Source organism: Megalopta genalis, chromosome 13, assembly GCF_051020955.1.
Source record: "Megalopta genalis isolate 19385.01 chromosome 13, iyMegGena1_principal, whole genome shotgun sequence".
NCBI lineage: Eukaryota > Metazoa > Arthropoda > Insecta > Hymenoptera > Halictidae > Megalopta > Megalopta genalis.
In genome coordinates, this window is record NC_135025.1 from 6,339,468 (window position 1) to 6,357,257 (window position 17,790).

A 17,790-nucleotide genomic window follows, 5' to 3' on the forward strand; every position below is an offset into this window, starting at 1 on the left:
CTAGGAGTCAATGCCGCCGTCCGTGATGGCACACGCTGCATCGGAAAGGGCCGAACGTCCCGTTTCTGCGGCCTCTAGGATCCAGGCGGTGGCTCTAGGCCGGCTGTCAAAGGGTCGGTTAGAAAGATGCATAGGCGAGCATTATGCAAGTTTCAAGCGTGATCGATCGCGGTCGGTCGGCCCCCGGTCTGGGGGTTTGGTTAACACGTTCCGTGCCGAGCTTTTTTTACTCGAATCTTCGCACTTTGATATTTTACTAAAACTTGATGTATTATGTGCTGTTGGGGCGTCACAGCGTCGTCAATAATAGCGACGAATTATGACGCTATAGATTTGTGGACTGTATAAAATAAAGAGCCGGATTCTGCCTGCTATTTTGTATTTAGCCCCTGACTACAGAACACCCTTGGTCAGGATGTCTTGTTGCTACGACTTCTATCGGAACTCTAGTCTCTATCTGAGAATACCCTCGCTCGCAGCAGACCACCATCCCTCCAACGCACCCACATCACTCGCCGATTGGTGCTGCCCGATTTTGGCAATAGCCAATCAGCTGGTCCGTCTCAAAGCAGACGGCCGCAGGGCCCCGGCAAAGACAGGAAAGCTCCTCCAGGCATGACCGTCATAAAACAATGCCAGGCTGACCCTTCGGAACCTTTCCTGCTTTATGACTAGTCCCGGCCATCGGGACCGAAACGATTTTTCAAAAAACCTGGGCTCGAAAAACAGCCGGTTATGCACGTCCGGCTCATAAAGATATTAGTGCTGTGCACTAACACGTGCAATTATTAATTCTCGTACACATAACAACGTAACAAAAACTTATCAACGCCCATTCTTGCGGTGGAAATTGATTCTTCGGTTCTAAAGTTCTTGTAAACAATTTGTTCAATTCACCAAGCAAACATGCAAGCGTGTACCATCGATGGTACACGTGGCACGGAACGTGTTAATCGCACGCGTGCCCGCCGCTGCATTTCGCACACTCACCGTTCTCGGCGTTCAACTCGGCGGCGGTTCTGTAAGACATAGGCCTGCCGAAGTCGCTGGCGTCGCTCGGGTGCAGCAATAATTGATGGGACGCCCTGGAATGATGCCTGGACGTGGACGCGCGGTGCAAGTGAACACTATTTAGGACGGTGCTGCTGGAGGCGCGGCTGAGCGCCTCCTTTTGCCGCACAGCCTCCTTGTAGATCTTGCAGTACATTACGATCATCACGAGACCCGGGATCCAGAAGGAGACCGACGAACTCACCACTGCGTAACGAGGGTTCACCACGAACACGCACACCTGGTTCAGCGGGGAATCAACGGTGAATCTTTTTTTTTGAGGAGGGGGGGGGCGATATGTTCGGTTTCGTTTTCTTGGGATGTTGATCTTCGTCGAACTACGATTCCCATTTTTCATTGTTACCGGTACAGATTTCTGGATAACTTCGATTTTTCATTCAGGCGTTAACTCGTAAGATCTTTTGTAATATTTTCTTTTTGGTACTGATAATCGACGCTGAAGGATTTCTAGTACAATTCAATTTTTATGCTGAAGTTCTTAAGTACTATGTATCCTATTTGATTTATTTTTTAGAGGGACGTAGTTCAATTTTGATGAGAATGTTCTTAAGCTAAGCGACGCAGGAGAATAGACTTTTTAGGAAGAAAGAACTTCTGAAATATTTTTTATTATTTCATTCCAGGACTATGGTATTCGATATTAAAGCATCGGTAGCCTTCTGGAATTTTTATGAGGAAGTTTTTAAGTGTAGATTGAAAGGGGATTTTTTGTAATATTTTTCATTGGCGTACTGGCATCAAATACTGAAATGACATTGGTCCAAGGGAGTCAGACACTAAAGTATTTTTTCTAGTCTTCTCGAATTCTCGAAGAGAAAGTGTTAAATATACAGGCGGTCCCATGATTATGTTAACAGTTGGAAATATGTGATTCCTGAGGTCATTCTAAGTGACTTTTTCCTTTACAAGAATTTTCTCCGAGGCATCGGTCACGAGTTATTAACGAAAAACGGTGGCCAATGAGAGGCGAGATCAACTGGCGCGAGGCGGAACAAAGCGGCGGAGCCAATCAGCGGAACTGGGCTTCGCTGGCTGAGCCGCTCCACGCCAGCTGATCTCGCCTCTCATTGGTCAGTGTTTCTTGCTAATAACTCGTGAACGAAACCACGGATTGTATTTTCGCTGAGAAAAAGGCTAACACAAATCGTCGCTCGTTATTAAAATTCAATTTGTTATTATTGAAGAACCTGCGTGTTTCTTCGCGAAATGAATGAATAAATACTAAGCAATTAAAATGACAATTGATAAGTAACAATTGAAATTGTATTTATAAATAAGAAATGAATTTCATTATTTTAAATAATTTGTTTAGGTCCACAGATCCATGTAATATATTTAATAATATATATAATATGTATAATAATATTTTCAATATATCATATGTATTATACATTGTACAATAATATTTATAATATATATTTAGATCCATGTAAGTAATAAAATGAATACAAAATAAATCCAAATAAATAATAAACAATAAATCTAATAACACTAATATAATAATATATATTTGAACCCCCAAATAACAAATAATTTTTCTATCTAAATTGTCACTTAAATGAACATTCTGCTTAAACGATGCCCAACTCCGCGTCATCCGCAGACGAGAAAGTTGCACGGTTCGTTGTGTCGTTGGCCGAAACAGTTAACGACGCTGTTCAAGGAACTCGCGAGAAAATTCCACGGCTGGGAAAGCGATAAATTTACCGGCGGGGCGGTATTGGAAAGGGAGCCTCCATTTCGACTGCAATTTTCCCATACGGGCCTTGTAACAATGTGCACGGAAGTGAGCAAAATGCTCGCGTTTACGTGCTCCTGCAATATATCCGAACAAAGTTGTAAGTGCTTAAATATCGCAGAGAGGAGCGAGGAAGGGGGAGGGTGAGACGGGCTATAAAACAAGGGGATATGAGTTGGGATATAATAACCGGCCGCGTTGTTTGGAAACTATGTTAGCTGCGTTTGAACAAGAAACATCGGTGTCCGTTCACGGCGAACGAAGATGTTCAACGTTACGGATCCCTTTGATTGTTCTCGCTGTTCAAATAAACGAGGCTGTGTTGCCGGGCACAAAAAACGAGAAAAAAAGAAGAAAAGAACGAGGTTTTTAATCGCTTCCGTGAGAATGCATCGGAAACAATAGAATTGTTGCGGCACACGTGTCGTAAATTGCCGAGCGAAAATCTGATTGATGCTTCGAATTGTTCGAATAAGAATTGTTTCTCGGAGGAGGACGATTCGATTGTTCCTTTTTCGGGACAACAAAGATTGATTAGACGCGCGACTGCATCGTTTTATCGCGACTCTGCATACACGAAAATGTGATTTCCTCGGGAACAAGTTCAAATAATGTCCGAGCAAATGAACGCTTGCGTAATCGCGAGTAACGAGAAAGTGTACCCGAGGAGACGGAAACGAGGGAATGTAAGAAATATCTTACGGGGGCTATTAAGCGGAAATGAGGGACAAATAAGGATGGAGGAGGGCTAAGGTGGCGGCGGAGAGAAGAGGACGCGCGATGGACGTGCTAAGAGGATTAAAGGAGAGCAAGGTTGCAGAATTAGATGGGACACATAATAATAAGTGGATTTATTATAATGTTACGCTGTGGATTTCTGCAGCCATTGTCGTAAATTGTATGCTCTAATTTTGTGCTCTTTTTGAGAGTTCCATACATTTTGATGATATTATAATTCATTTTAATTGCGCATAAGATTGCTTTATATTTAAAATCCATGTTATAGTGATCGTCTTTGTGAACGATGAGTGGACAACTCATAAGCACATGTAAGAAAAAAAAATGTATATATTATATTATATTATATATATTATTATACATATATTATATTATATTATATATATTATTATACATATATTATATTATATTATATATATTATTATACATATATATTATATTATATATATTATTATACATATATATCATATTATATACATTATTATACATATATTATATTATATAAATTTATATATACGAGTCCCCTTTTTCTAACGTAGATTCAAAGACGAAATGTGAAATTCATAAATTACGCAAAAATATATAATAGCGAGAGAATATCCTGAAGAAATGACAACTGTCTCCATTAATTTCCTAAAACAGAAGCTTGCAATGCATTGATCCTATTAAGAGTTTCAATCGTCTAAATATAATACGCCAATGACATTTCACGCTTCTAATAATTTCACTATTTCCATGTTTCACATTATCAGTTCTCTCACGAATGCATCGAAGACCAAGTCCATCGCGGTTCACTAATGATTACAGCGAACATAATTACGACGAACGAACGCGATCAAATATTAATACTTTTTCGAGTACGAATGATGACTTGACTTAAAAAAGAAGCGTTATAAATCAAACGAAGCAAATAAATCGAACGTTAATTAATTGCGCGAGCAATAAGACGATTTACCTTTATTTATTTTTTCAATCTATTTTCTGCGAGACCCGAGTCGGCGTCGCGTCTCAATTTGTTCTTTAATTAAACAGACCAGAGAAGCTTAAATGGGACCGGAATGTCTTAACTGTACCTAAATAGAGGAGAAAATGTTATTCAGTCTGCAGAAGAACTACGTAGATTAGTAAGAATTAAATACTGCTCCGCGTTTAACAAAGAAAATGGTGGTGTGTCCTCATTTTCCTCGAGCCAGACAAATTTTCTGCGCGCAACATATTCCTGCTTCAACACTGAACCTACCGTATTATAATCTCTCTTCTAAAATTGTTCAGGTTATGAGGTAGGAAATCATTTTATAAATTTCTTGATTTATAAGCGTTACGTTATAGCAAAAATAACGAAACGTCAAAATAAATTCAGTCTCGTCATTCTTATGAAATAATACACGTTGGTTGCTTTTTTAGTGCTCGGTAGGTTTAGTGTTAAAGGGGTATTGTGAAGGTATGCAGGGTAATTGTGTTGATTAATATATAATTATGTTATATTTATTATATTTATTATTATGTTATGGATAATTACGTTAACACCCGGAAAGGGGGGTTCCCGAGGTCATTTGAAGCAACTTTTTCCTTAGCGAAAATGCAATCCGCGGCTTCGTTTTCGAGTTATTAACGAAAAACAGTGGCCAATGATAGGCGAGATCAGCTGACGCGAGGCGGAGCGAAGCGGCCAAGCCAATCAGCGGAACTGGGCTTCGCTGTCTGAGCCGCCCCACGCCAGCTGATCTCACCTCTCATTGGTCCATGTTTTTCGTTAATAACTCGTAAACGGAGCCGCGGATTGCATTTTCGCTAAGGAAAAATTTATTTCAAATTATCTCAGGAATCACCCCTTTCTAACTATTAACATAATTATAGGACACCCTGTACGCTTTCGAAAATATTTCTACCAAAGAATATTGTCTATAATCCGAACCACAATGAAATTACAAAACCATTATTTCTTTTTTTTAGCTTGCTGAAGATAAAAAGGAAAAACCAACAAAAATTGATACCTCAACGTCAAAATTCTGCCGATTTTATAAATTATAAACAATTTTCTTCCTTCGTGGTTTCAGCGATAGCCGAATTTACCCTGATCAAGAATCTTTTTCCTTTTTTTCTTGCTTTTGGTTTCAGACGAATGTTATCGGAGAATGGGTTAAGGATGGAAATGGAAGCGAAAGGGGTGGTGCCAGGCAACGAGACGGTCTTTAGAAAGCGAACAGGGTGGATTTACGTTAGAAGAAAATGGGGTTGAAGAAGAAACTAACGAGGAAACTTTCGGCAACCCGAAAATTCCGACTTTTCTCGAAGTTCGCAGGTTCGTTGGGGACCTCGATAAAAGCATCCAACAACTTTTCTTGCTGCTATTTGTTTCTTACGAGTGGATACATTCCGCAAAGGTTAATCCGTGTTTTCTTGTTCACCTTGAAAATCATAGCGGAGACAAGGGAATTGTTGGAATTTGAATGCCGCAGTTTTTTCTGCTCGGCGAACCGCAATACTGAAATCGTTACGAAGTTTTCATCTAGGCGACCGAACATTCCCTCCTTAACCCGAGAAAGATAACCTACGTCGCAGAGGCGCCTGCGAAGACTGTTGATTTTTGTTAATTTTTCATAGAGGTCTAGTGATTTAAGTTTAAAATTACTTAAAATATAAAAAAATATAATATAAATGCATTTTATTTTGACAATAATGCCAAACCTTTAAAATGACTAGATTAACTTAAATAAATATCCATTGTTAGTATAAAATTGACGCCTTAGAAAAGCATGCGCCTCTGAAGCGTATGGTCATCTTTTACGTACGTTGTCATATGGTTATCTTTCTAGGGTTAAGAGCGCGCACTGAAGCATTTGGGCTAAAAGGTTGGCCAAAATTGTTTCATTCGTTTCATTCGCGAAAGGAAAAATATAACAATATATATAAATATAATAATATCATGATAAATATAACAATGCCATTATTTGCAACGATTTCGCAGAAAAACGTCCACCGTCGTTTCCTTCTATTTAGTCATCGTGGAATCAAGGAAACACGAATTCGTACAAAAAAATAGCAGTACAGTAATAACTGTAACCTCATTAGCAGTAATCTTCGACAATCGTGGGAACAAGATCTGGAATCCAGATTGTACGAGCCGCAGAAGCAACGTATTACCGCAGAACTAAATCTCTGTTGAATAAATTATGCGATTTATTTTTTAGTTGTTAACAAAATTGTAGGATCCAGATGATTGATGTCTTCAACTATGTTAAAAAGAAAGGAAGGTAACAATAATAAACCTAATATTTCAATATTTGTGAAGTTAACCTGACAATCGATTGCTGATGATTCGCAAAGCACAATTTAATGATAATTTTGTTTCTCTTTGTAAAATTGCAGTTTAATCCAGGATAAAACGCCGGCTCGCCACGAAGGTTTCTCAGAAAACCGCGAGACCTGTAAAGCTTTCAAAAAAACGCTTTCGCCGGCCAATCGGATCGCATTGTCGTAAAGCGCGAATGATCGAAGCTGTAGTAGACGATGCGGCGAAGGGAAATTCTGAATCGAAAAACAGTTTCGGAAATGCTGCAATCTGCATCGAAAATCAGCGCGTGTGCCGGACGTGGATTTATGAAAGCTATTAATTCCGCGTTTCCGTTTACGGTACACTCGAATCAGAGTCGGACGCTAAATCATATTTATGTAAATCCCGAAGGTCGTCCGTCTTGGCCATCGCGCGTTCCCTCCGATTCCTTCCCCGCCTCTGTCTCGCGATCCGCGTCGGGGCCGATTGAAGTCCGTCTTGCCCGATCGAACTCTAAACACCCGCTAAATAGCACGCTATTAACACGTTGAATGCCACGGGGGTCACCGGTGACCGGCACTTAACTTGGCGGTGACGCCATGGGGGCCATATATACGCCGGCGCGCCCATATATTATATAATTTATATTTATATATTTATATAATTATATATAATTATATAATTTAATAATAATTAATAATTTAATAATATTTTATATTCATATAATTTAAAAGAAATGTCAATATCTAAAATTTTGTATTATTACCATCGTCGATTCAAATAGTGACCCCTGTCGCAATTAACATGTCAAACATGGTTGTACACTGTAACTTATCTATTGCAGATAATATTTCAACATTATATGTATAATATAATATATAATAATAATAATAATATAATATATATAATATAATATAATATAATATAATATAATATAATATAATATAATATAATATAATATAATATAATATAATATAATATAATATAATATAATATAATATAATATAATATAATATAATATAATATAATATAATATAATATAATATAATATAATATAATTTTTATGTTATATACATAAAAGAAAATTCATCATGGCGCCATGGACAATTTCTGTAAAACCGGCGTGGCATTCAACGTGTTAATTGTTGCGCCGTAGAGAGGAAAATTTCACGCGGCTTATCAGGGGCACGCCTTCTCCGGCTCGACCGGCGTGATCGACTGCGAAAACGGTCGCGAATTACGAATTCACGCGGAACGTGACGCAGCCGAATGCAACGATCCCGTCGGAAAGCGGGTCGAATTCATTTTCGATTCGTTCGATCGTTCCCCGGACAAATGAGAGTTTGCTACGGCACTGAATCGAGGATCGCCGGCGATGCTCAACGAGACCGGCCGATAAAACGAACAAAATGCTGGGGAACGTCGGACCTAGAAAACGGACCGGCATTAATTCGATTCGAAACGGAAACGGGGAACAAACTTGTTTGAAATTATTCGTTATTTTCCGACAGCGATCATCTAAATCGATCAATTTCGAACGATGAATTGTTTCGATCTCATTTTAGATGTGGCTTGCAACGTGCAGCAAAGGATTTTATTTTAAGGTTTTAGCGAAATTGCCTTCCCATCAAGATACAATTCTTGAGATAATATAATAATAGTATAATAAGATTTTGTTATAAGAAATTATTACTGCAATTTGCTTTCGTGGAAACACTTTCCTTAAAATATAACGTTATCAAAAATATTACAAAAAAAAATGATTTCTAGTATCGAATAATTGTTTAACACGGATCGGCGTTTTTATCTTGCAGAAATGTCAATGAAGATGTCAGTATAAACCAGTCTCGCTATACAGAGTGTCGCAAAAATGTCTCACAATCTTGAAATGGAAGGTTCCTGACGTGATTTGAAGTAACTTTTTCCTTAGCGAAAATGCAATCCGCGGCTTCGTTTACGAGATATTAAGGAAAAACTGTGACCAATGAGAAGCGAGCTCGGCTGGCGCGCCAGCCAACGAGCGCACGAAGCCCAGTTCCGCTGATTGGCTCCGCCGCTTTGCGCCGCCTCGCGCCAGCCAAGCTCGCTGCGCTTCTCATTGGTCACCGTTTTTCGTTAATAACTCGTAAACAAAGCCGCGGATTGCATTTTCGCAAAGGAAAAAGTTACTTGAAATCACCTGCGTAAATACAGGAGACTATCAAAGATTACATTCATCTATCAATAATTTCAATAAATTGAGAGCAATATGACACGAGTCTTACGAACTTTTTTTGCTAAGAACACGCGAAATCTATAGTGCGGTAACCCAAACAATTTCCAGAGAAACGATGAATTCGGAACGATCAACATCACCAGTAAAACATTGCGTTCTACACCGGAATTTAAATGTCACCTTTGCATCTGACCAAAAGACCTTCGCAGTCGGTTCTTCGAGGAAGAAAGTCCAAGGCACACCAATGCTCGCAATAATGAATGCTAATCCTCAACACTAAACCTACCAAAGCACCAAAGGCGACCGTGTGCAGTTTCTGAAGCCGCTTCTAAAAACTGAATATATTTAAATTTTCCACCATCTTTATCACAACGTATGCTTCCATTAAACACACTGATTAGTAAATATTATTATTAAAATTAAATAATGAACAACTATAAAAACGAAGCGTAAGATTCGAACCCTAATTAGGGAGAATTTACTGTAATTAGTCATCTCTATTGTCTATTAAATAACTAGAAATTATAGCTAGAAATTGCACTGATAGATCTATCAAAATTTGGAATCATATAATATACAGGGTGTCCCTGAAAGATACGTGGAAGCAAATACCCGGGCGATTCTTCGTAAAAAATATGAAAGGAATATACAAGAATATACAATTTCCTTTCTTTGAAATTGTTTCAGTCTTCGAGAAAATCGAGTTCGAAAGTTCGCTTTTCTCAAAAACTAAGCCCCAAACAAAAAAATATTATTCCACGTTTCCTTTCTATAAGGAATCAGCTGGTGCCAGCTTGCATACACCTACCAGGCACACCCTGCACCCTTTTCAAAGAAAGCCCTGCTCAGTTTGTCTCCTCAACAACTATAAAAACGAGACTCAAAGCTCGAATAATCTCTTTTTCCCAAACTATCCAATTTTTATGCACAACCTAAGCGCTAATTAGTCAAAAACGACGGTAAAACCACGAACCCAGGAGATCCGTACCTGAAGAAGAACACCTATCGTCACTCAAAATCCTCGCAACGAAGCACGATCATCGTACCACGAGCATCGGTGCACCCCCGTCTTCCCTCGAAGCCCGAACAACGCGTCGCGAACTAACAAAAAAAAAGAAAAACTAGAAGAATCCCGAAGTATCCCAAAAGCTGTGCACGTTCACCGAGGACACACGCGAACGTACTCTACCTCAGGCTTCTGTACAAGGTCCCTTAGGTGTTGCTCGGTGGTGTACCAGCCTAGGAAAATCGGTATGAAGCTGATGAGGGCGGGCAGTAGCCAGGCGCTGCCCAGCATGCAGGTCACGGTGATTCTCTTCATGATGGCCGGGTACTCTAGCGGCCTCACGATAGCATAGTACCTGTCCACGCTGATGCAGCACAAGTGTAAAATGGACGCGGTGGAGAAGTAAACGTCCAACGAGCACCAGACGTCGCACATCACTCGGCCGAATATCCAGCGACCCGACAACTCGACGGACGCGTTGAAGGTCATCGCACAGACAGCCACTAGAAGGTCCGCGGCAGCCAAGCTGACGACGTAGCGATTGGTGGGCACCCGGAGCTTCCTGTGCCTCCTAACGCTGGCGATGACCAGCGCGTTGCCGATCAACGCGGTCACGATGATGCTGATCATGACCACGCCCTTAGCCACCGTCCAGACGAGATTCTGCTGCTGGTAGGTGTCCCCGGTGCTGTTCACCGCCTGCAACGTCTGCTGGACGGTCGTGTTCACCGTCTCCGAGAGCCTGCCGATGCCGGACGTCGAGCCGATGCTGCCTAGCGGTGCGTCTTCGTCCGATGGCTCACTGACTTCCATTCCAAACGGAGCGGCCCCGGTGCATGTTAGGCGCCGGGATACCGTTCAAGCCGCGCTCTCTCGCTCCCGGAACACGGTCTTGAAGTTCTGGAAGCTCTCGAGGAGGATGGAGCGGTCACGGGCCCGGTCCTGGCCGACGGCGGGCATCCTGGCAAGTTTCGCGACGCCGACGTCTCGAGGCTGGATCTCGATCAGGATCGCGAGGAACGGTCGAATTCAAGGCGTTCGATTCATGCCAGCCGTCTTCGGGCTAAGGGCTGACTCTGTTTACACCGACGCGTGGAGATTCGATTAGGCCTTTGAGCGCGGAGCCGATTTCGCTGCGTCGTTTTCGTCGAGGCGGCAGGACGGCGTTATTTTTCAGCCTTGGCGTCGCCGGTTCTGTTTCCTCTACCTGCGTACTTTTCGAAGAAAATTCTGCTCAGTTTTTCGAACCATGTGTGCGCGTATACCGACAAAAATATCGCGGGAAATATCGATATATACCGAGTCGAATTTGTCGGGATTCTTTAAAGTGTTATCAAGAGGTTCGCGCGAGAAACAAAACAGCCAGAAAAATAGCTTTTTAGCTGGCAAGTGCGACATTCGATGCACTGTTCTTCTGGAAAAAGAAAGAAATAGGTTCGAAGACAATCGTTCTTGAAACCGCCGCGAGGATACCGATCCGGCTTACGAAGTTGATAACAGGTACACGAAGCTCGTCAGCTTAACTTTGCCATCGTTCTATCAGGTAGATCGTTTGATTAAATTCCGTGAACACCGGCGTCAAGACAACTGGGCCGAAGTTCTTGAGCGTTCGCCGGACGTGTTCCCTCCTGATTCTCAGATTAAACAGATGTTGTTGAGAACGAGTTTCTCGCGGGCTGCCCGGTTTATTAGACGAGTTCGCCGGCGATTCTACGTTCGGCGCTATTCGAATTAATTATCGGCGACCACTGTGGGATCACGGTTTCCCGTAGCCGGGGTCGCGATGCCGAGGCCTGAACTTTAAATGGCGAGCCATTTGAATCGCCGGCGACATTTGTTTAATGAAATAATAAATATATATAATAATAAAGGGTTAATCCTTTGCACTCGAGCTGCGACTCTGCGGCGCCGTTAAAAACTATTGTATCACGTTACAAAATAATCTGAACATTGTCAAATCGGTTTATACATAAAAAATCTGCTAAAAGTCTAACTGTTGCACAGGTCACAAAATGCAGTTTCATGTGTACAAAGTGCATTGAGTTATATAAATAATAATATATAAATAATACTAGAAGTCGAAGGAATTATTTTGAATTTCGAGTGTAAAATGTCTCCGACAGCAAAGGGTTAATTTCTGCTGGTGAACGGACTCTATCCCCGCCAGCAATGGCACCGCAGAGACGTCCGGAGTGGTTAGGGAGGGGGTAGTTAACCGAATCGTTGCTTTGCCATTCGTACGCCGGTGAAAACCAATTTACTCTGACGGGATTTTCCGGCTTGTCGTTATTATGTTAATACGATGGATGCTTTTGGCCGTGGTATGCGCCCGAGAGCCTTCGGCCGAACCGGCCGAGTTAGGCGAACCGCGCCGTTAGGTCTTTGTTCCGGGTCGTCCGACGTTGTTTCGCTTTGTTTCTCGTTAATATAATACGCGGTCCGACCGAGGCCGCATTGTTTGCCTGCCCCCGGGCTTTATTTCCAGAATTCTTCCCTGTTTATGCGCCCGACGCTGCTCGTCCGATTGTTTTTCGGCTTTTCCCGGACGAGCGCGCCCTCTCTCTCTCTCTCTCTCTCATCGCCGCGTCTCGTTTACGGTGGATATATTTCGCCGGGGCTGATGTAATGCCGGGAAAAGGAACACGGTACAGTTATTTCTCCCAGAATTGTTCGGAGCGCGAAATTGACGACCGGCAGATCCGAGAGTACTAAGTCGCGATTCTTCGGGCATCGCGGCTCGTTTTTATGGAAATTCGGGGCACTTGGTGAGAAAATGGAGCGATCAGAGTGCCGGTGTACATTAATATGAATACGCAGCAATGGTAGAATAAAAACGACGGCTTAACTTTTTTATTTCTAATTTTTTGCCACGATTGGGAGGCAATTCGGAGGCCGCGTGACGCGATTCTAAGGCAATTCGGAGGCGATTAGAAGGCAATTCGAAGGCAACTCGGAGGCGATTAGAAGGCAATTCGAAGGCAATTCGAAGACGATTCGGAAGCAATTCGGAGACCACATGAAGCGATTCGAAGGCAATTCGGAGGCCACGTGACGCGATTCGAAGGCAATTCGGAGGCCATGTGACACGATTCGAAGGCAACTCGGAGGTAATTCGAAGACGATTCGGAAGCAATTCGGAGACCACATGAAGCGATTCAAAGGCAATTCGGAGGCCACGTGACGCGATTCGAAGGCAATTCGGAGGCCACGTGACACGATTCGAAGGCAACTCGGAGGTAATTAGGAGGCAATTCGAAGGCAATTCGAAGGCGATTCGGAAGCAATTCGGAGACCACATGACGCGATTCAAAGGCAATTCGGAGGCCACGTGACGCGATTCGAAGGCAATTCGGAGGCCATGTGACACGATTCGAAGGCAATTCGGAGGCGATTAGAAGGCAATTCGAAGGCAATTCGAAGGCAATTTGGAGGCAATTTGAAGGCGATTCGAAGGCAGTTCGGAGGCTACACGACGCGATTCGAAGGCAATTCGAAGGCCACGTGAATAATCGTATCTCCTCTCCCTAAATTGTTCATTTTTGCGAATAATCAGCTGGTAAGCACGTCGAGGCGTTTTTATTGACGAAAAATCGTTTCTCTTTATTCCGAGCAACTACAAGATTGTTTATAATAAAATTACGCCGCGCTATTATTGATATATATTAAAATTATGTCATGAAAGTCTAAAACATGATTCAAATAACAACGTCGTTATTCATCTAAAAGATTAACGCACACGTCAAATACCAATTCTTGAATCTCATATGTCTCATAATCTCACAAATGATAATCTCAGGAGAACATATTACATTTATTAAAAAAATAAATAAACTAAAAGAACTCAACAATTTAATGTGCCTTATTCGATGAACATGAAGTCAATTTAAAAAACAAAAGGAGAAAAAAAAGGAATAAACTGTTACAGCCATTGAACAATGAATGAATTCTTGCATTTACGATTTAATGAATGAATGAATGAAAACATACGTCGGTATCTATCTAAGATTATTAAAGACTTATTAACAGTTCGATCTAACCGTCCGCAAAGCAAATGAAACGCTAATAATGCGTTTTTGCCTGCAAGCAAGTCAAATCGATTTGCCGCGATCTCGAAACGCGAATGTCCATTGCAGTGAAGATTTGATGGATCGCAGGCTGCATACGCGATCGCATGCGTTTCATTTTCTCGCGGCGTCCGTAACTGCGCCCGTATTTCAGCCGAAAGCAGCATGACCGCCAAGGACCATCATCGTCACGACAGCCGGACGGACCGTGGAGTCAAGGTTTCTCGATTCTTCGCGACATTACCGCGAAACGTTGGCAAACGGGGAACGCTGTGAGTCAGGGCCATTATCATTCGTTTCCTCTCGGTCCATCTCAATCGTGGAACACCGACGCATCCGGCCGTTAGCCGGCCTGCGACCGCTATCAATAAGTCCACTAGAGCCAAGGTCTAGATCACTTCAACGACAGACGCCGCCGCTGCACAATGATGCGAGCAATAGGGAAAAAGAAATCAAAAATCGATATTCTTTTTGTGATAAAAAATTATTACGTTATTATATTACTATTATTAGTTGATCGCTTGGAGCACAGGTCACGTGTTCCCTAATTTGGAAAAACTCGCACAGCGAAACGCTTCATTTTTATGGCAAACGTTATTAATATTGGTCTTGTATACGTTATACAGGGTGTAATATTATTATTAATTATATATGTAATTAATTAAATATATATATATATTTATAAAATTATAAATAATAATTTTATATAATTTTATAAATAAATAAACATATATATATATATTTATATAATTAATTATAATTATATATATTATATTATTAATTAATTAATTAATCGCATTAATATTCGGACACGATATTGTTACAAGAACTATTGCTCCTTTTTATTGTTTATGATAGTATTATTGAATCAATTGTTATCTCATATAATAAAGCACTCCTTAAAGTGAGTAGAAACATAAATTTTGTTCATTTATTGCACATGTTCTTTTGTATAATATTAAATTGTTTCATTTAATTAGGGAGATTATTAGAGACCGAAACGCGTGCCGACCGAAGCGTCCAAAAAAGAAATCACGGTGCAATGAATGATTTATAATAACAAGAATAATTAAATGCGAGGAATACGGTGATTTCATCATCCTTTATTGTGCTCTATTGCAAAACGAATTTTTCCTTCCTCGTATGCAATTTCCAATTTCAATAGCAATTACTCGAAATAGGTAAAAAATCGTATTCCGTTCGATTGCATGGATTAAAAGTAAATAAGAATCGTATTACATTCCGTTGCAATGGGTTCAAAATAGATAAAAATCGAATTAAATTCTATGAAGTTATTTCAGTGTTTCCGAACAAATTTTGAAAAGAAAAATGCGCGCAGATCCGCTCGACTGATTCGACTCGGTTCAACACGGCGATACAAGCCGCGAGATTAGGTTTGTTTCTGCGACAGCGTCGCGACGGAATTTATATTTTTTAACGCGTGGCAATTTAATTGTTTATTTTAACGCGCGCTGCGCCAAAACGCGGCGGCGGCCGCGAATTAACGAGCGACCGATTACGATAAATCTTCGAATTTAGTATAATTCGAGTCTATCAAAGGTTGGATCGTCGCCGGAGTCGGAGGATGCTTGACCGCAATTAAAGTCACCCGAAACACCGTAGATCCGGCGGAAGCACGATTAGGTACAGTCGCCGAGGATGCTTGGACTGGCTTGATTTCCTGTGCCCAATCGGTTCGCTTCAGCTTGCTAACAATGGGGAAACGACGCATGTTGTTCCATCGATTAGGGTGTTACTACACAGGATGTTCACGCGGACGACTGCGCCCAAAGAGCGAGACGGTTCTGTCGAGTTTACGTCAAACTGGAATTCCGTCCTTTCAATATTTCACGCGATTTTTTTTTCTGGGACCGTATTGTTTAACGAAATGCAATTTATTATTTAACTGGAAATATTCGATATCTATCGTTTTACAATTTGAGAGCTAAATTGTGGGTGTATTTTTGTTTAAAGATCTCGTAGTAACAATCATCAATTGTCGGTGTAATATTATTGTTAATATTATTGTTAAAATTATAGATTATGATCCATTTTTCTTTGAAGATTAATTTTACAATTTCTTTAATTTTACAATAGATAGCAGCTCTTATATCGATCAAGGAATTACTAAACAAAATAAACGAAATTATAAGAAGACATTAAATTAAATAATTAAATATTAATATTGACTTTCTTTTTATTTGATTATAATAAAAATTGTGCTCTCCATGATTCGTGGCATCGCTATTTTTTGACAGCTAATTTGCGGAATCTTCATTTATCTTAATTTTAAGGTTATAATATAATAATAATAATAAGGTTATATATAATTATATAACTATTACAAAATGAAGTTAGCAGCGTGAATTATCATATTTGCAACGATTTGACAGAAAGAATAGTTTTGCTTCAATAAACAGAACGTTATGTATATTTTCAACAACGAATTTTGTGTACTTGTAAAAAGATACTAAATGTAAAACCTTATTTCAAAGTTTCTTATTTTAAGTGTATTTAAGACTTTATTTTAGATTCATTAAAATTCCTCTTCTTTTAACAGCTATTATTTTTAAAATTTAATTTCGCATAAAGACACGTAGTCTACATAGCACAAGTGAAAGATATCATTCGATATTAATATAATTATATAATATATCATAATATATTATAATACAATATATTAATTTTATATAATAATATTCGAATTATTATTATCACCAGCACTTGTTATTAATAAGAAGTGTTGCTTCTATATTTAATATTTAACGGCTTCGTTCGAGCTGTTGCGAGAAAAAAAATTAAGTCTGCAATAAGTTCGTACGACCATGACCCGGATTTATTTCTACACACGAAGTTCTTATTTATTTCAGGCAATTAATCTTAATTTGCACTTTCAGTGCCATCCGCGCTGTTCCGCGCGGCTCGGCGTGACGTGCTTTCCGTTCAGCGAAAATGTGAAGCAATTTTGTTACACGATGACACACGCAGGACTGTTAAAACCGCCACATAATTACATCAGCGGGGCGTTAAAGCTATATTTAGAGCCGGGCCGGTTAAGTGCGGCGACTAGAACGTCGTTAACAATGCAAATAAGAATTAAGATCGATCCGCGTTACGGATAATATCCTAAATAACGATGCGAGGATAATTCGATCATTGACACACCGAACGGTTATCGAATTAATTGGACGCAATCTTCGCTCGAGACATTTTTTTTATTTATTTAAGAACTCGCTTCGTCATAATTTCCATGTTGGTTGAATTGCAACTGGCTGCGGTTTCTGTCGCATTTCATGACAACGGCAATAATATTTGTTTTGCAATAATTGTGGATTATAAACCCATATTAATTTTCAGATAAATGTAAATTATATACGTATAGATTGCACGTTGCGTACGAGTTTCACACTGTTCTAAAACTTGCATAGTAAAATGATTAGACAATGACACAACAATGAATGACGAATGACAATAAATGAGTTCCAAAATTATTGTACAAGCGAGAAATGATGGGTTCCTGAGGTCATTCGAAGCAACTTTTTCCTTAGCGAAAATGTTCTGCGAGGCTTCGTTTACGAGTTATCCACGAAAAACACTGACCAATCGGAGAGCGAGCGCGGTCAGCGCCCCGCCCTCGCGGCCAATGCCGCGTCGCGCTGGCCGTCCGACGCAGCGACAGTGATC

The 17,790-nt window shown here is 40.5% G+C and overlaps 1 protein-coding gene across 5 annotated transcripts in view; it reads right to left on the reverse strand.

Moving 5' to 3' along the window:
* The window catches only part of LOC117224200 (octopamine receptor beta-1R), a 244,764-nt gene that overhangs the window by 57,541 nt on the left and 169,433 nt on the right, over nt 1-17,790 (reverse strand). For 2 of the 5 annotated variants that reach the window (XM_033476962.2, XM_033476959.2), the window contains exons 2-3: nt 10,226-11,256; nt 991-1,291 (exon numbers count right to left, since the gene is read on the reverse strand). The exons of 2 other annotated variants lie outside the window; for them this stretch is intronic. In XM_033476962.2, coding sequence (XP_033332853.1) covers nt 991-1,291; nt 10,226-10,855 — 931 coding nt within the window. In that variant the 5' untranslated portion in view covers nt 10,856-11,256. Of the gene's footprint in view, nt 1-990; nt 1,292-10,225; nt 11,257-11,341; nt 11,457-17,790 lie in introns of all 5 variants that reach the window. One more of the 5 variants, XM_033476961.2, reaches the window with a different exon arrangement.